The 18667-nt window shown below is 48.1% G+C and overlaps 1 protein-coding gene across 9 annotated transcripts in view; it reads right to left on the bottom strand.

Annotated features, from left to right (window-relative positions):
* Nucleotides 1-233: 233 nt before the first annotated feature.
* RBM47 (RNA binding motif protein 47) overlaps nt 234-18667 on the bottom strand; it is an 86428-nt gene continuing 67994 nt past the window's right edge. For 8 of the 9 annotated variants that reach the window (XM_054202451.1, XM_054202452.1, XM_054202457.1 and 5 more), the window contains 4 exons: nt 13761-14920; nt 12037-12243; nt 8254-8456; nt 234-7843 (listed from right to left, as the gene is read on the bottom strand). In XM_054202451.1, coding sequence (XP_054058426.1) covers nt 7589-7843; nt 8254-8456; nt 12037-12243; nt 13761-14920 — 1825 coding nt within the window. In that variant the 3' untranslated portion in view covers nt 234-7588. The remainder of the gene's footprint in view (nt 7844-8253; nt 8457-12036; nt 12244-13760; nt 14921-18667) is intronic. The other variant, XM_054202453.1, reaches the window with a different exon arrangement.

Raw genomic sequence — 18667 nt, 5'->3', positions numbered from 1 at the left:
GCATTTAAAAAGCATCCCTCTTTCTTCAATATCGAATACAAAACCACAATTTGATTTCCAGTCACTTTGCATGTGTGTATTCGACTATTTCTGCCCCTTGCAGAGAATCAGCTTTTCTTTGCCGCATATCGTATTCAGTATATTCCCCGCCAAAAAAGAATGTGAGACCCAAACAGACTGACAGAATTATTTCTTCCATTTATTCCTGTTTTGCAGGACCATGAGAAAGAAATCCTGATTGGGATGGAGTGGGAGGTCTCAGCTGGGTCAGCTCTGCTTACCATCCCCACCATCTGTGTGAGAGCTGGCACAGGGCTGGGGGATCAGCTCTGGTTGTTTCCCTTTCCAGCCCACTCTCTTCCCCCGTCTGCACTCTGGGGAGGGCTGGCTTGAAGGTGAATGCAGTATCTGTCAGCAGACGCAAGACCAGCCTCTCTGGGCATGTCCCTTCAGAAGTGCTAGGAGAGGAGATGGGGTGCATAGCCTCCGCACTCGTGTCACTACAATTCTGGGTGCGCAAAAGAGAAAAGCAGACAAGACAGCTACAGGTATTTTTTTATGCCTTTTCTGGGTGTTGCCTAATGTACCCAGCCAACGTCCTCAGTTTGACAAGCCACTAGTGGGGAAAAACCCTGAATGTGGCCAGATACATCACTGGGGGGACCACCTCCGTGGAGGGGACTCCAGTGGGGAGAGATGTGCATCCAAATCAAGGACACAAAACAGTTTCTTCCCTGCCACCTATCCTCTCTCACCAGCTTTCCCACGGGCCAGGGCCTCGGGATACCACCGCATCATCGCAGTTTCCCAGTCTGTCTGGATGATGCTTTCTCTAGGTATGTCTCCATCATCAAACACCTCATGACTCAGGCTGAAAGTCCGAGTCAGACATAATACTCTTCCTCATCTTTCATTTTTGACATGTATGCCAAGCCTGAAGTACTTCACCTCGTGCTTCTCGGGGCTCATCTGCAACATGAGAGCCTTTAGGTGTGCTCCAGGGCCTGCTGCAGCACTGTGGCATCAGGGCATGGCCAACAGCATTGCCAGGACACCGCAGGAGGAGGTATGTCTGCATGGAGCGTGGGGCGTGCCACAGCGCTCTCAGCCTGTAGCACTCCATCCTGTGGATGCAGGGATGGACGGTCTTTCTTTGGGAAGAGTTTACTGCAATGCTTTGGGTGGTAGCAAGAAACTGCCCAGCTGGTGGTAGTGGAGGGTTAGTGGAAGGGAAGCCTGGACTGCTTACATGATGCTATTGCGTGTTTTCTTGCTTGGATATGTCCTTGGTGACCTGATCGTTGATGAGGTGCTGGTGGTCCCCAGCGTTTTGTCTGCCAGAGCCCTCCTGAGTGCTCTGCCAAGCTCTCGGCAGCTGCACCATTGCTGCTTGTTGGACTGCAGGGTGCCAAGTGCCTCCACGGCGCTGCCTGGATGCCAGCATTGCAGCTGCTGACTAGGATTGTGTCCCTCTGCATCCTGCACAAAGGCTGGTGAGCCAAAGGATCTGCCTGCCTGGAAAGAAGCCAAGCCTTGAGGGAATCCTTAACTCATCCACGTGGCTGGAAAGCTCTCCTGCGAGGGACAGCAGCCGAAAAGTCAAAAGCTAGAGAAACTAAGGATGCCTTGTTTGTGTACAGCCAGCGCATGCAGAACAAGTTTAATGAGTAGTCCCTTGTCATTGCGTGCCCCGTTGAGTGACTGCAGGACACCCTGGTCCATATCCTACAGGTTTGCGACAGGAGTGAGAATTGCTCATTGTAATTATTGCTTCAAAGCTTTGGAACAAAGGAACTGCTCTAAGCGTAGGCTGGTTTACCTCTGACCAATTTAAATGCATCTCTTTCTCTCTGCTGGTTAGCTTGAGGTCACTCCTGTGGCTTGTGTAGGCTGTTTGCAGGTTTTTTTTTCATGCTTCAGGAAGATCTTCTGGGTTACCTGTGGCTTCCTGCTTCCCACCAGCGTGCAGATCGCAGGCAGTGGCCGAGCTGATGCTGAACTCCAGCGACATTGCAAGAATGTGCAAGGACAGGCTCAAAGTGCAGCCTGGCTGGGCAAAAATTACATGTGTGTGTTTGGAAAGAGGTAATAAAAAATTAACAAGTGCGTATCTGGCTTCAAAGTAAAGCTACAACTGTGGGCAACCAGACCATGAAAAGTGACACAGCTTCCTTCGGCGTGGTGACCGGCTGCATGCAGAAGTGCGGGAACAGTTATGGTGGGCGCAAGCCCACAACCCACGTTTGTGATCCTGCCTCTCCAAATGCCCTGGGGAAAGGTGGCTGTGGGGACGTCCGGGCAGACGGAGGTGAAGCTCCGGCGCCCGCCATGGGGCAGAACATCGACCGGCACAGCCTGTTTAGATGGAGGCATCTGTCACTGCCTTGGGAAGACGTGGCCGTTTGGTGCACGTGGGACAAACCTGAGGACGTCTGAGCATTTTTCCCCATGAAGTTTTCTGGTGAAGATGGAGTCCGTGACCTCTCGCCTCCCACGTGCAGGATCCGCAGTTTGGCCTGAGCGAGGACTGCGAGGCAGAGCTTCTGTCTTCTTTGATTAGGAAACCAGTGAACTCCAGTCCTGGTTCTTCTGGCGGGAGGAAAAAAAAGTAAATAGTCTGATCTAATTCATCTGCTCGACAGGAAATACTTCATATGGAAGTACTTCTACAGTACCAAATTTCTAAAAATTTCCATGGTCTCTTTGCTATCTTGAATGACCATCATTGCAGGGCACAGCCTGCCTTTGTGCCAGGAGGGAAGGATTTGGTGCCACAAAACAGCCTTTTTTCTTATTCCCTAACTTGCAGCTTCTCCCTGCAGCACCCCTCCGACCACTTTGTTGCCAGGCAGGACTTGGCCCTGAAACTCAGTCAAGTGTGATTCAGCATTTAATTGACACACCTGAGCATAAAACCTGACTTTGCTGGCTTTTAGATGCCCAGCAGAGGTAGATTCTCTTGTTACAAGGTCGATCTGGGGTATATTTATTTTACAGGTCAGCACGATGGGCCAGTTTGGTGGCTGGTGGCACACAGGGAGCAGAGAGCTCAGTGGGTGCTCAGGACCCAGCCAGACCAGAGACGTTAGGGGGGTAACACCAGCCACAGGGAAGGAGATGGGGTACCACATATACCTTTTCAGACATATCAAAAAATGCATTTTGCATATACTTTGAGCTCCAGTGCTTGCATAAAATGAGATGTTGCAATATCAGAGTGGTGTTAATCCACTTGAATTTCTTGTTAATCTGTTTGTATAGTAGCTGTATCACAGTTGTGTTAATGGGTGGTGTTTCCTGAAGAAAGTCGAAGCTGGTTTTTAGCGATTTAGGTCAATACCAGCCAGGGAAGTGCACCTCTGCCCTGCAAGATCATCAAGAAAGACGTTCAGAAAGGGAATGGGATCGACTTGGCAGTGCGTGGAGTTGTCACAGTGCCCAAGGGCTCAGCAGAGCTCCTGACATTCCCAAGGCAGCAAGGTCATCTTGAAAGCATAATTGCATTTCTCTGGCGTTGTTTATGTTAATATCCTGAGAATGACTTGCATATTTCAACCTTACGATGGGTTAATCATTAATTAAGATCTTACAAAACTGAAGTCACAAACCAGCAGTCCAGGAAGATAAAAAAAATTCTCTTATAAAGTGTCTGTTTAGAAAAAGCTGCGTAGATTCATTTTAATCGTGGGCAGCTTGGATAAAGGGAAAGGGGAAAGAGCCAGAAACACGTGTCAGTGTGGCACAGTTCTTCACCTCACTTGGAAAACGTTGCTTTTTGTGAAGGGCATGTCTCATGTCTGAACACCTGAAAAGGGCCATGGTTTGCTGGTGGTTTCTTTCTCATCCAAGTGAACGTAGGTGGACCTCTGGTGAGTGGAAAGGTCAGCAACGAGTTGCCGGGAAGATGTTAGTCTTCTTGTTTGACTTGATGATTTGTCTGACAGGTGGGGTCCTAATGTGGCCGTATCTCCTTGAAAGCTGTTTTTAGCATCATGTTGATCACCCATTCCCTGGGCAAGATAGATTGACCTGTTGGTGGGAATGATTTCTGGGACACACAGGCTCCTACACCAAACCTGCAATGTTTATACAGGGAAAACAGGCAAAATTAGGTGACTCCATCCCTACCCCCAAATCCTACCAAAAAAAAAAAAATTAAAAATGTATTATCTTTCCATTTTCTTGCACAAAAAAAAAAAGACTAGGGAAACCTCTCATGATTAGTGTCCTTCGGGAAATCCAAGGCATGTTGGTGTAAAGTGCCTTGTCCTAATTGCATTATGAGAAGTGATGCTAGAGGTAGGACGTTGCAGACCCTTTTTCTTTCTTATGAGGGATGTAGAAGCTTATGCAGTATTTATTCTGGTCTCCTTCCCTTTCGGGTTATTCACCCTGAATAGAGGTGGCCAACACCTCTCCCATCTCTGCTTTGCCTCAGTTTACCTCTGCTCCCTCACACCGCTCTTCTCCCCAGATTTGGAATTTGCACCAAGTTTTCTCCGGCTGGACTTACAGAAAGAGCCAGGATTCTGGAGGGATTTTTGGACTGCAAATACTGCCAACAGGTGCAGCTTAGCTTCCTGTGCGTTTGCAGGATGGAGCACGCCGAGATGATAAACCACATCCCAGTCCACAGCGCTTCTGCCCCGCCGCGAGGACGTGCAACAGAGCCACAGGGGTTTTGTGCGCTGGGTGGGTGGAAAGCACGGAGGGATGCCAGCTTCAGCTCCATCCGCATCCAGGCACCGCCTCCAAACTGGATGTGAAAAGAGATTTAGGCCGATCAGAGGCTGCTGGAAGAATGGGGAGATGCCCAGTATGGCTGCTGGGAAGGTCACTGTCCTCTGCAGGCGGTGGGACGGGGGAGCCAGTGGGACGGTGCATCTCCCCTCCCCGCTCCCTCCTGCCCCCAGCACCCTCGCCTCAGCTCGGGGCGGGGGCACAGCCTTGGCGGAGTGGCTAAACCTGGCAGTGGGATGTTGCAATGAAGTGACAGTCTCCATTTTTGAAGAATGCTTTATTCACTACATCCTAGAAATGTACCGTAAATGGAGCAAGAACTAAATAAACTCAGAGGCTTCCAACAGTACAGAGAACAGAGATACAATAAAACACCTAAAATATCAGCTCTTTTGAGACTAAGGCACACTAGTTTTGTTTGTTGTTTTTTTTTAAATATATTTTTTTTTCTTTGAATAGTTTGTTCTTAACCTAAAGATGTTCACATTTCAAGTTACCAGACTTACCTCAGTAGTAGTGTACATGAAATGGTTTAGAAGCAAGTGTAAAAGACAGGCACGGGCGGGAGGCTCAGCGTGACCTGGCTGCCTGCGTCCCCACGTCCTGCCTGCGTCCCCACGTCCTGCCTGTGTCCCCAGGTCCTGCTTGCGTCTCCTGCTCCTGCCCCGGCTCAGGCAGCACCCACCGGTGGCCTGGGGTGCCTCGGGATTTGCCCTCCTTGGCTCCTTTCTCTCCCTGCCACCTCTGCCAGCGGCGGGACCCTCGTCCTACCATGGGAAGAGGGTGAGTGGGAAGGGAGCCATCACCCTTCATCCCTCCTCTGTGGGTCAGCCATGGTGTGGGGCTGGAAAGGGGCCGGTGGAGACCCAAATCACTGGACTGCCTTTTCCCCACCCCGGGGGTGTTTGTGCAGAGCCCACGGACCCATGGCGGTTTTTAGTGTTGAGCCTTCGCCGGAGTGCTGGTTGGGGGGCTTCCCCCTGTCGGGGCTTTGCCCAAATCCCCTCCTCAGGATGAAGGTCCGGGAGCGCTTTCAGAAGCAATAAAAATCTGCCTGGAAGGGGCCAGAGGGGCAGAGTCCGACCTAATGGTTAACCTCCTCACAGGGCTTTCGCTAAGGGGGCGACAGGGTTAAGGAGAGCTCAGCTGGGCCGAGCAAGAGCACCTAGAACAACCACCGCTCCCTCCATTTTGAGGCAAGGAAAGAAAAAAAAAAAAAGTGTATTAATTAAAAGGTCACTTCACTGAGCTGGACGTGGTCTGGAAGTGGTTCAGTTGTCAAAATATACTCAATAGGAAACCCCTTCGGTTGGTACCTACACCACAGAAAGCAAAGGAACGTTGTTTACTTGCTCCCTGATTCACACCTCCTGCCACTGGAGCTGTGTTTGCAGGGCTGATGCACTTCATACAATGGGCAAGATATTTCTATACCGGTTTACTACAGTTTCATTCACCGCACTACTAAATAAAAGCCTTTAAACAGGCCACAAAACACTGCAATAATATATTTACTTCTTAATAAAACAAACTTCTTAATAACATTGCAATAAAAGGTTTTTGTTTTGTGGCAAACCACATACCATGTAAATTTGCAACATAAAATGACTTTAAAAATGTATATTAAAAGATATTTACAAGCTCTATGTCTTAGAATCATCGGGTCTAATCGCTCCCACCCCTGATGTGCATGTACAACTCCAGTCGCGGAGACGAGGAATTAAGCGTGGAAGGGAGGCCGGGAGGGAGGCTAGCCCCGTTTCACTAATTCCAGTATCACTACCACCCCTAGTACCTGGGAAATTTCTCTCGGAACATGATGGAGCGATGGGTAAGGAACGCTGCGCATCCTCTGGGCGAGAGCGCGCCTGCTCTCGCCGACAGCAGCATACATTCTCAGTCACTACAACACATACTTCAAGGAAGAAAATAAAGAGCGTTGGAAAAGAGCCTAGGCTTTATACTGGATGAAGATCTAAGTCAAGACATCTCGCGCGAAAATAGCGGCTACTCGTTTCTGCACGTGCTTCAACTATGAGTAGCTTCAATAAATAGAAAATCCAGTTGTTAAGGAAAACTCTGAGCCTTTCCTTTACTGCACACAAGCCTGCAGGTCACACCGTGAAGATGTTTGTGTGAGGAGGCTTTTTGTTTTTTTTTTTAACCTCTTTCTCCCAAGCAGGCAATATTAGTTACTTCTGATTTCAAATAAGAACAAGCAGACTGTATTAATGCCAGCACAAAAATGCAGAGGTCTCGCACATTTTTCAAATTGCACTTTCCAGTATAATTTTTTAAATAAGATACTTGTTGGTTTTTTCCTTAAAAAAAAAATTCTAAAGTATGTATTCTTTAAATATTGAATATATTCTTCAAAATATATCGTTAAAACTTTCCCTAGCTGCTCAGGTGTGCTTTTTAATATATAGCTGATATATTATTAAGGGCACTACAAAATAGACATCTCTGGAGTGCAGAAGTTACTAAAAAATAACCTTCATACCACAAATATATTGAAAATATAACTGCTAAAAAAAAAAAAAAAGACCCTATGCAACCCCACTAGGATGCGTATAAATGCACGTCAGCGGTGGGCTGGATGCATCGAGGTCCTTTAGAAATGTATGAATACAGGCACGTTAAATTTTAAAAATAGCCTAAAAAAGTTAGTGAAAACTTCAAGCGTAGAAAATATTTCAAACACGTTTTTTTTTCTATGACATTCTTCACTTTCTGCCTCAGTTTACCGAGCCCAAACATTTACTCTTTCGCAGTCGGTTCTTTCTTCATAAATAGTAAAGTGTTCCTTCAGTGTGTGTTTCTCCGCCGCCCTCCTCTGCCGACAGTCTCAGTACGTCTGGTAGACGTCATGGATGGGGACCTGGATGGTGGCGGCCGGGAACGCCGGAGGGATGTAGCCGGCGTATCCCCCATAGGCGGCAGCGGCGGCGGCGGCGGCAGCGGCATTCTTCTGTAGCGTGGCTATCGTCGCTGTCGCCGCGGCGGGCGCTGCAAATGGCACATAACTTGTCCCGTAAATCCCGGCGGCGGGGATTCGCTGCACGTTGGGAGCCATGGTGTACACCGGCGTGATGGGGCGGCCCTGGAAGGAAAGCGTTGGGTTCAGACCTCAAAAAAAAAAAGTCTTTAAATGCTGTACTATCCTGTTTCCACCCCCTGAATTGTGAACCCCCCCAGAAGGGGAGGTGATAACGGGAGGGTATGAGAGCTAGGCCATCACGGGGGGATGTTCCCTCCCTCCCAGATTTGGGTTCCCCATAGCGGGAGAGCAACTGTCCAAAGTGCAGATGTCTAAGAGAGGTCAGATGAACTGCAGGGCTGCTGGGCACCGTAACATCCTTGGCAGCATCTCCTGAACAGGAGCAGGGCAAGAGGCCAGGCTTTCCCCCCAGTCCACGGATGCAGAGCAGGACGTATGGGAAGCAGGACGTATGGGAAGCGGGATGTATGGAAAGCAGGACGTATGGGAAGCAGGACTCATGCTGAACTCACCTGGAAGGGGGGAGGCGTTGAGACGGCCGGTATTACAGCTGCGGCGGCGGCTGCCGCAGCGGCTGCCGCGCTAGCCGGATCCTGCTGGACAGCTATAGGGTTGATGATGTGCTCGACAGTGTGGATTTTGCCATCTTCCATCATCTTGGCCGGTGGAGCAGCCTGAAACATGGAGTACTGGGCGCCGATGGCAGGGATGGCCACTAGGAGAGACCAGACACATCAGGTGTGTTGGGAGTGGCTTTCTAGGACCTCATCTCAAAGAGCCCTCCCTCCTGGCTGCGCAGGCTCTCCCACAGCGGTCCCGCACTGCTCTCATCAGGGCAGGTAGCCCCGTGTGCTGGTGGGGGACCTGGAGCACCTCTGTCCTCCCCACGGGTGGGAGCACCGTGGCTGATGCACAGTGAGGGGCTCGGTGCTGCCTGCTCTGCCCAGCATTTCCCCTCATGCTCCTGGCATGGATGTCCCAGGGCCAGAGCCCTGCTGGGGACTGGGAGCTGCGACCTGGATTTACACAGCCCCTTCTGACCACGGCTGTCCTCCGCCCTGGCCAAGAGTGTGCCCTGAGCACAGGGACAGGTGGGAGCGCGTACTGTCCTGGTGGGGTCCCCGCTCCAGCTGTTGAGATCAAGGGAGACGTGTAGCTGCCATAGGCAGAGCTGCTCCAGGAAAGTATGGTTTGTACTGCAGAAGTTTCAGGCAGAAACTAGTCCAGCCTATATGCTGTCTTTTGGCCAACCCTGCAAAATACCAGCTTATGCATTTCCCAGGACTAACTTGGCTAAGTATGTTTTATCCCATTTTTCTGCTGCAGGATCAGTCTGTTTAATGACACTAAAAAGAAATTGCTCTTAAGAGAATTCTCCCTCATGCCAAAATTGTACAACACAGAATAATTAGAGCTATGGTCTTTCAGACAAAGGGAAAACACTCTGGTCAGAAGGATGGTGTTCAGAGATGGTGAGTTTGATCCAAAATGGAGCTTCATGACAGTGCTTAGGGAAGAAATGTGCTTTGCTGAACATTCCCAATAACCATGATAATTGGATATGAGCCGGCAATGTTCGCTCGCAGCCCAGAAAGCCAATCGCATCCTGGGCCACATCAAAAGAAGCGTGGCCAGTAGGTCAAGGGAGGGGATTCTGTCCCTCTACTCTGCTCTGGTGAGACCCCACCAGGAGTACTGCATCCAGCTCTGGGGCTCCCAGAAGGACATAAGAAGGACATGGACCTGTTGGAGGGAGTCCAGAGGAAGGCTACAAAGATGATCAGAGGGCTGGAGCACCTCTCCTTTGAGGACAGGCTGAGAGAGTTGGAGTTGTTCAGCCTGGAGAAGACAAGGCTCCGGGGAGACTTCATTGTGGCCATTAAGTACTTAAAGACGGCTTATAAGAAAGATGGGGACAGATTTTTTAGTAAGGCCTGTTGCAATAGGACAACCGGTAACGGTTTTAGACTGAAAGAAGGTAGATTTGGTTTGGACATAAGGAAGGAATACTCTATGATGATGGTGATAAGACACTGGAACAGGTTGCCCAGAGAAGTTGTGGATGCCCTATCATTGGAAGTGTTCAAGTTCAGGTTGGAAGGGGCTTTGAGCAACCTGACCTAGTAGAAGATGTCCCTGCCCAGGACAGTGGGGCTGGAACTAGATGATCTTTAAAGGTCCGTTCCAACACAAACTTCTATGATGCTATGCTTTCCATCATAGTGCACGCTTCAGCATTCAGCTTGCGAGCCTTTCAGCAGTGAGGTTATTCACCAGGAAAACAGAGTAATCAATAAATGATGGACTAAGAGGTGATGTGACATCTATGGGAGGTGCAGCCAGTAAGTCAGAAATGAAGCCGTGTTTCTTTCACTGGGATGAAACTTTGCAATGTGGAAGTGTGCAATTCTGCCTGTGGGAAGGAGAGGTGCCGGCAAGCAGTGCTCTCATTCGGATCCTGGAGACTGCGGTAGGGGATCTGATCAGCTGTCTTTCAGGCAGAGATGTTTACACCACCAGTGGACTACCACTGTTTCCTTAAGCAGAGACCTCCACCCATGAGCTTTTCCAGTTATCCTTCTACACCAAGTCCACCTGGTCAGCTCAAACCAGTTTTATCACTGGTTTAAATAACCTGGCTAATTTCTCACCGAAGCAAAGGCAGAGAGCTCACGTGCTCCAGTCTGTGGTAACTTCTGGCAGAAAAGCAGTAACAGGCAGCTGGGGTGTCGGGGTGACCTCTCAGGAGCTTTGTAACCATTTGCAAAGAAATGAGCTTTAAGGTTGTTCTAAATGGTAGAAAACTTTGCAGAGTTGGTACATCTCTGCTCTTTCGTTCTGGTAATGTGCTTGCAGAGTCATACCCTTTTAATAACAGAGGTAAGTCTTGCATGTGGTACCTCTTACTAGATCATCTGATCTGGTTGGGGAAAACAGACCGGGTGCTTCTGTGCTCAGAGGCTGTGCTGAAACAATACGAAGGGGAAGACCTAATAAATCTGAATCTCAGCATGCTTCAAGTGTAGAAATATTTAGACTTGAGCTTCAGGGTTGTGTTTGGCAGTTGAATGAATTACAGACACCACTAATAGGCCTGCATTTCAAAGCCCTCTTTTCAAGCATCCTTTAGTAATACCTGGAATTCCTGAACTATCTTTACAAACACACATAGCGGTAATATTTTCTGATTGTGAGTGGCTAGTTTTCTCAGGAAGTCTGATCTTCCTTTGGAAATGGCTCTAATCTTGACAGCCTTCCTTTGTCTCTAGGCCTCTTCTCACATTGTCTCATCCAGCTGCTATGAAGAACTCTTCACAGCCTTCATTAGATGCAAGCTGTAGTTTCCACCGACAGTATGGAGCATGTTCTGGGAAACCACTGCAGCTCTATTATTAAATACCACTTAGGTCCTGCAGTTACAGTTTACTTTGAGAGAGGAATGAGGAGAAGACCTGAGGACTTTTGCAAGAGGACTTGACCCCGTCACCTGCAAGGACCTTCTTCCTCAGGCTGCTTTTCTAAATAAAAATATCTCCGAACAGGATCTTGAGGAATTGCAGCCTTCAAACTTCATCCTGATGGATGCTCAACTGAGGATGTGGTGGAAGGCGGCAATCCCTGCCCCAGCCCTCGGGCCCTTGGGCCGGCTCCCTGCAGCCCAGCAGAGCTGAGAACTCTCCTGTAGGTGCTGCATCGCTGCAAGCTGGACCCTGAGGGCTCCCTGCATTGCTCCTTCCCCATGCTGCTGAAGGTGATAGAGGAGCTTGCCTCAGCCGTGGACTTTCCTGCAATGGGAAAGCCCCAGGTCCTTTTCCCAGCCCTGTAGCACTGGAGAAGTCTGAACTAAGCAAGGGAGAGCTCTGGCCTGGCTGGAAATCTGGGGTGGGAATCTCCCAGGGTGAAGTTAGCATTGAAGAAATTAAAAGAGAAGAAGATTGCTCTTAGTCACCGTGCTCTAGTGTACATGACTAGATGGAGAAGAAAGTCCGCTTCCTCCTGAGGAGGTGCAAAAGGGGACAGGCAGGGTGGGTGCAGCTTCAGCCCTTTTTTCTTTGGCCTGAAGAGCTCCCAGATGTTCACGTCCCCTGTCCCTCCGTGTGCCTCTTGTTTGCAGAGAGCCTGGCCTGGGCCAGGAGGGATCTGGCACAGGGGAGTGCTGAGCCCCAGCCCTGGGGCTGTCCCCATGGCTGCAGCTGTGGGCTGGCCCTGGAGATGTCCCCATGTGCCCGACATGGGGCTCGGAGTGGGGGCTCCCCCACCACCTCTGCTTTCCTCCCCTCATTGCACATACTAACCTGCACCAGGCTTAATGGCCACCGGATTGACCGCAGGTAACTCCAAGTTGGGTACCAGCTCGTATCCTTTCTCTTGCTGTTTTCCTTTGCCTTCGTGGTACCTGCTGTAGATGCCACGGCCGGCGGAGTATCCCCCCAGGTAGGAGCCCCTGGGGCCCGGGGCTCTGTTGCCAGCTGCACCTCGCCCTCTGCCTCGTATGCTGCCTGCTTATGATAACAACATAGAACAGGATGGTGAATAACAGAGAGCAACAGCCCCATGGGGAGCACGAACGGCCCCAGGCTGAGATCGGGAGGCCTGTGCTTAGAAACGAGGCTGCTGAAGTTTGATCTGAGCCCTGGTGACCTCGCGTAGGAAAACAGAAGAGTTTTGCCTTAGAAGCACCCAGTAAGCCTATGCAAGTTTTGCCCTTGATGTTTCTGACCATATATTAACTGCTTATTTATACTGATACAAGCCTCATGGCCAGTGTTGTGGGTATAATGCGCCCAGCAGAGTGAGAGGGGCTCCTCCAGAGTGATTTCTATGCAGCAGGAACAGCTTCTGCTCTCAGCTGTCCTCCGGAGGAGACCCAGCCTCTCAGCTGGCCGCGATGGGATCCTGCAGAGGTGGCCTGAAGCTGTACCTGGCCTTCAACCAGCTTTGTCCCACCATTGCATATATTTTTACTAGTGTTGTTTGTTTTCTCTGCTATTCTATTAGCGATGTGAATATAGCCTATCCCCAAAAATATTTCCTTTGTTTATTTTAGTGACTTCACGCACGTTATGACAGTACTTTGGACACTGGGGTATTAATGCGCTCTATGATGGCCTAACTGAATATTTAGACAGTCAGTTAACTTCTTTGTAGTTCATTGCAAATACAAATCTGGAAACTGAGAAGAAGCTGAAATTCTTGATCAACTAGGGTTAAGAATATTTCTTGGTTTACATGGGTGCTTTAAGAATATATTCATGCTAAACTGCCTGTTATATGGAAATACACATTAAGTTTCAGGAAACTATAATTCCTGTAAGTAGGCAATAATTGTAATTATAACACCAGTTATAGCTGCTAGGTTTTTTTATGAATAACTGATTTTTGGTTAATTTTTAATGACTAACTGATAACTCATTGAAGTATACATAATAAAAGAATTATTCTGCGCTCAGACAATTCCTTCTGCTCATAGTTCTCAAATGACTTCATGAAGGACATAGCACTACTGTCATTTTAATGCAGAGGGCAAATGACACCTGGAGAGCTCCCAGCTGAGGCTTTCCCTGACATCCCTCCCTTTGAATGACCAGGTCACTGTACCCACGCCCCAGGAGAAGGCAAAAGGAACACTCTGTCACGATCTCTAATACTTAGGAACGGTCTCTTTGGAAGGAGGCACCAGAAGCTGGAGTCCTTGGACTTGTTCAGACTTAGTACAGCACTCATAAAAAACATATCCCTCTCTTCCCCATTCTGTGCTTGGCTCCTTAGCTCATTCTTAATCATAGTTTTGATGCCTCCCTCATAGTAGCCTGTACACTAGCAATTATTTATAGATAAATACACTCTGCATAATCATAAATTAAAATGAAACAGAACATAAACATGGCAAAAAGACCTACAAAAGAGTGTTTCAGAGAGAAGTGCATACCACCAGCTGGCCTTTGGCTCTGGCAGACCCTGGGTGACACCAGCCTGAGCCCAAACCTGCCCATCACATCCCCTAATTGTGCTTACTAACCTTTCACAAAGTAATCTCTGTTGGGCCCGATCAAGGCATTGTATGGATATCCATAATATGCTAGTGTGTACGGATCACAAGAGTAAACATAATTAGGTTGCTGAGTTACTTCAGGCGTTGCTGCGGCCCCTCCTTTTGCTGCTTTCTGGTAGCGAGTGTATTGCTCCTTGTCTACCGGCTTGGCCAAGGTAACCTCCAGGCACGAGCCTTCCAGTTCGACACCATTAAGGTTGTTCATGGCGTGAATGGCATCTTCCCTGGTTGTAAAGTGCACAAAGGCGTAATCACGTATTTTTTTCACCCGCTCTACACAGCCAGGGTTAAACTGCCCAAAGACCTTTTTAATGGTGTCCTCTGTGGTCTCAATCATTAAATTCCTCACATAGAGGATTTTAACAGTCTCCATGACATCTTCATCCACATCTATCTCTGGTTCTGCCCAGTCAACAGCAATCTGGTGTCCCCACAGCTGGATCCTTCCCGGCATGAGTTTCCTCCTGGCCATTGCCGCTGCTCGGTGGCTCTCATACTCCACGAAGGCGAAGCCTCTGTTCTTCATCTTGTCTGCAGCGCTGGCATACACGATGACATCCAGCACGCCTTCTGTCACCTTGGCGATCTCTTCCAGGATCTCCTCTCTCTTCTTCATCTTGGGAATGCCTCCAATGAAGAGCCGGCAGTTATCCACACTGCAGCAGACACCCAGCAGCCTGCCAGGGCGGATTTCATAGTTGTTCAGCTCCCTGACGGCACGCTTCGCCTCATGCTTCTGTGTGTACATGACGAAGGCGTAGCCACGGTTCTTCCCATCAAAGTCCATCATCAGGCGCATTTCATAGATGCGGCCAACAGACTCGAACACAGGGACGAGCTCATCTTCATAGACATCACGGGGGATTTTGCCCACAAAGACTTCACAGCCACGAGGAGGGTGCAGGCCCTCCCAGCCGGGAGGAGGGCCGCCGTACTTGCGTTGCCCATTCTCCTGGATCATGCTATATCCCGTGCGCTCCATGAGGGCCAGCAGAGCCGCCTCATTGGGTGCACCGGCAACGCCTTCAGGGACTTTCGTGGTAGCCACGTTGGAGGAATCGTTGCTCATCCTTGCAGTGGAGTCCTCAGCGGTCATTGTGTCAAACTCATTCACAGCCTGATAAAACCTGGGCAAAGGAAGAAGGAGGGCACTCATTAGAAGCTGTTAGCTACCACCAGAATCCCACCCCTTTCTTTTGTCTTCCTGCACTTGTTCTGCAAGTTCATTTTTCAAACTGTGACTAAGGCTGCAGAAAAGCAGATGAATGAGCCACACTAGCCTGAGCATTTATATTTGAGGGGGAGCGCAGCCTGGATGTAGGCACATCCCTTCTCTGAGGGACATGTGAGGATCTCCTGCCTGTATCACCCCAGCAATGAAAGCTGCTGCCACAGGAGGCAGAAGACACACAAAGGGATGCCACCAAGCACCTCGAGACCCTAGAGAGGCTCGTCTCCTCTTTGAATGGGTAAGAAGGAGCTGGCATGGGACTGGAAAAGGGAAGACACTGCTATGGAGCAAGTGGTTCCCACCTCCAGAGCCCTCTCCTCCCTCTCAGTCATTATTTAGTTAATCCATCTACTCCTGAACAGCTCAAGTGCCAGGTGCCAGTGAAAGACGGCAAATGCATGAGACGCACCAGGCATGGTTCCCATTTGATAACAACCCCTTGATCCTCTAGGCCTTCACAATAACAGTTGAGTAGGAAATAATAAATATGCTTTAGCATTGGAGGACAAATTCTTGTTCTCCCATACAAAGGGTGATCCAGCAAGCTTCTGAGTTGCCTGCTCCTTGTGGTACAATGTCTGACATGTTTGTCTCTTCTGTTATTACAACAGCACTTCAAAAAAGCTGAGGAGAATCACTCCCTTATGACAGGCAACTTGCTTTAGAGCAACGGGCCTGCACAGCCCTGCAAGCCAGCAAGAGGAAGGCAAATCACAGAAACCTCATTCTGCATTTGAACACAGGTGGAAAACAGGAAATGCAGGACATACGGGAGGAGATGACCATGCTAAGGACCACAACTGCAAGACAGTGGGCTTCCTCCTGAACACAGTAAAGTAAGACACTTTGGGACTCTGAGAGTAGTTAATTCATTGACTTTTAAAGCTGGAAAGGTCCATCAATCCATTTAATATGAGTGATTGTATATGACACAGACCATTACATTTTATTGTTATTTGCACATTCAGTCCTATAACATTTATCTGAGTAAATCGTATCTTCCAGAAGGACATTGGTTTTAAGGAATCAAAGAGCTGTAGACGCCACCACTTCCCTTTATGGCTTGTTTGCTAATCAATTCCTCAGACAAGCAAGCGTGCTGTGTTTCTCATGAGAATTTGTCTAGCTTTTGCTTCCAGCTAGGATTACCTGTTAAACCTTTCAAGACCTCTGCTTTTGCCTTATGATGAAATTTAAGTCATATAATCAAGCCACAACTCTGTCTTATTAATAAAACTTGCAGGCTGAACTCCTGAATTCATCCACAATCAGTCATTTCTTCACCTAAAATTGTTTTTGTGGCTTTTTTGACAGTTCTGTAGGCTTTCAGCCTTTTTCACCCTTGCTATACACAGACGTGAAGATCATCCCTCTTTCTTCTCCCCAAGTCTCCGTATCGCCAAAGCCTGTTTCTCCACACCTTCTCACTAGCAAACCATGTAGAGGTTCTTTGTCATTCTTAACCCCAAATCCTTTCCAGAAGCAGCACTTGCTGGGGTTATGTCCCATGCGGCAGGCATGCCTTGTGTTTGTTACTCCCAGATGCCACAACCTTCTGTTCAACCCTATCCCAACTGCCTTTTGAGTAGATCCCACCTACTGAGTGCTACACCATTGGCTCCTCCTCATTGTTTTTTACAACTCTATCAGCCTTTGCATCATACACCGATTTATTTGCCATGATTTGCATTCATGACCACTTTGTTGATGGAGCTGTCAAAGAACACTGGCCCCTGTAGGAAACTCTGCAAACCACCATAAGAAATGCTCCCTATCTGGGTTTGACAGGATTATTTTCCAAAAAAAAAGGACAAAGCTTCAGACAGATTTATTCACTCTATGTAGTCGTGTTATTCAGTGGGACACAGGTTTCTCTCTGTCCCACAAGGACTCTGATATATACCCTTTGTTAGAGCGATTTGGCCATTTTCAGTGCGTTGGTTACCTTGCAGACAGGTCTTTCACTAGTACAGTAGGCACAAGTCCACAGGAATATGGGCAGAAAATTTACGCACCTAAGTCTGATTTGTGTGGTCCAAAAAACCTGTGTAAACCCTAGTAACGTTAGCACATTGGATATTTTGCAGTAAAGCTCCTGAGCTGCCCAGAATTATGCTGGGCTGTATCTAGAGGTGCCTTTGCGCCAGCCAGGGCAAACACCACTGTGCCTGGTTCAGCTCCTAAATGGGTTTGGGACTGGGAAACCAGACCTCTGAGCCTTGGTCTGTGGTAGGACCTGATCCTGCAAGTGTTTGGGCCACGGGTGTTACACGCTGCCACTTCTGAGCCACTTCCCTTTAAAAATATGGAGATCAGAAAGGGAGGCAGAGAAGATGGAGGGCAGTAATAGTGATGCTGATGCCTAGGCAATACTTTAGAAAACATAATTTCTTTGAAGCCAGATCTTTCATGGAAGTGCATCAGTTTTCACAGCTTCTTGCTTTAAAATGTTGTTGATAAACATGTTTTGTCAGATTCAAATGTTCACCCTTTTCAATGTGTCACAGTCAGACATTTTCACTTTACTCCTGGGAATTATTTGATATAATTAAAAAAAATTAAGGCAGATGATAAAAACATTTTCAGTTTTCACTTGCCAATTTGTTCCTAAAAATGGGATTTCACCTTTCCCTGAATGAAAGCAAAGCTTGTTAAACAAACACCTTACTGGGGAATAATCGTTACCTTTACATGGGCCACCTGTTGGCAAGTGAACTGCTTATCGCCCCAGGTTTGGGTGAGTTTAGAAATGAGTCAGTACCGTCAGTTTTAGGTCAACTTACAAAATAAAAGTCTCTATATTCTGTTATCTGCAGGGCTCAGTCGCTGGGGCTAGAGTCTGGAAAGCTACAGATGGACACCAGGACTGTGGAGAGAGGAGAGGTAGAGAAAGCCTCCCCTGCCCACCAGAAACAAGCAGGTAATTTGGTGGCCATCCAGGAATTGGCATGTTCTCCAGCACTTTGCGTGGCACCATCAGGATGATTTTTAGTACTGGAAGTTGTACTTGACGCTGCTGCTAAGTGCTGATGGCCACCTTTTCTGCAACCACTACCATACATGGTTTGTGATAGTGAATAATTAAAAACTCTTTGTGAACCTAAAATGCATTTTATCCCTATGTGATTTATTGCGAATCACGATTCATGATCAAATGTGTTTAACTTTTTCTGTGCAGCTCCACAGAGCTAGGTTTCATAAGCATATACTACCTAAGACAATTATAGAGCCCATGTAGTCCTACTTGATGCACCTAAATACGCACTTAACAACATTCATTGCCACATGACACAATCAACACCTTCACCAAGTTCAGATATCATCTACCTTGATGAGAAAAAAAACACAGGCATGTCTGGTCTGAGACCTCTCTTCTCCTGTTGTTACTGCCTTACAAAACGGGCTGCCAGCACAACCAAATCTATTCACGTCAAAACACAATCACTGTCAAGAAAATTGTTTTCAAAATTACCTATTTCCAAAGTGTTCAGTCCTAGTGGTGCATTTTTTCAGCCCACAATAAACTGGTTATGAAAACGTTCTACCATGTTTTGTAGGTGCCCGTGGGGCATGAGCTAATAACTGTGGGTTTAGTGGGCTTAATAAAGCCAGACTGATTTCAGTACATCCAACAAGTGCGATT

The sequence above is a fragment of the Rissa tridactyla genome, chromosome 5 (genome assembly GCF_028500815.1).
Source record: "Rissa tridactyla isolate bRisTri1 chromosome 5, bRisTri1.patW.cur.20221130, whole genome shotgun sequence".
Lineage (NCBI taxonomy): Eukaryota > Metazoa > Chordata > Aves > Charadriiformes > Laridae > Rissa > Rissa tridactyla.
The sequence above is the reverse complement of the archived record's forward strand: the minus strand, read 5'-3'. Positions and strand labels throughout refer to the sequence as shown.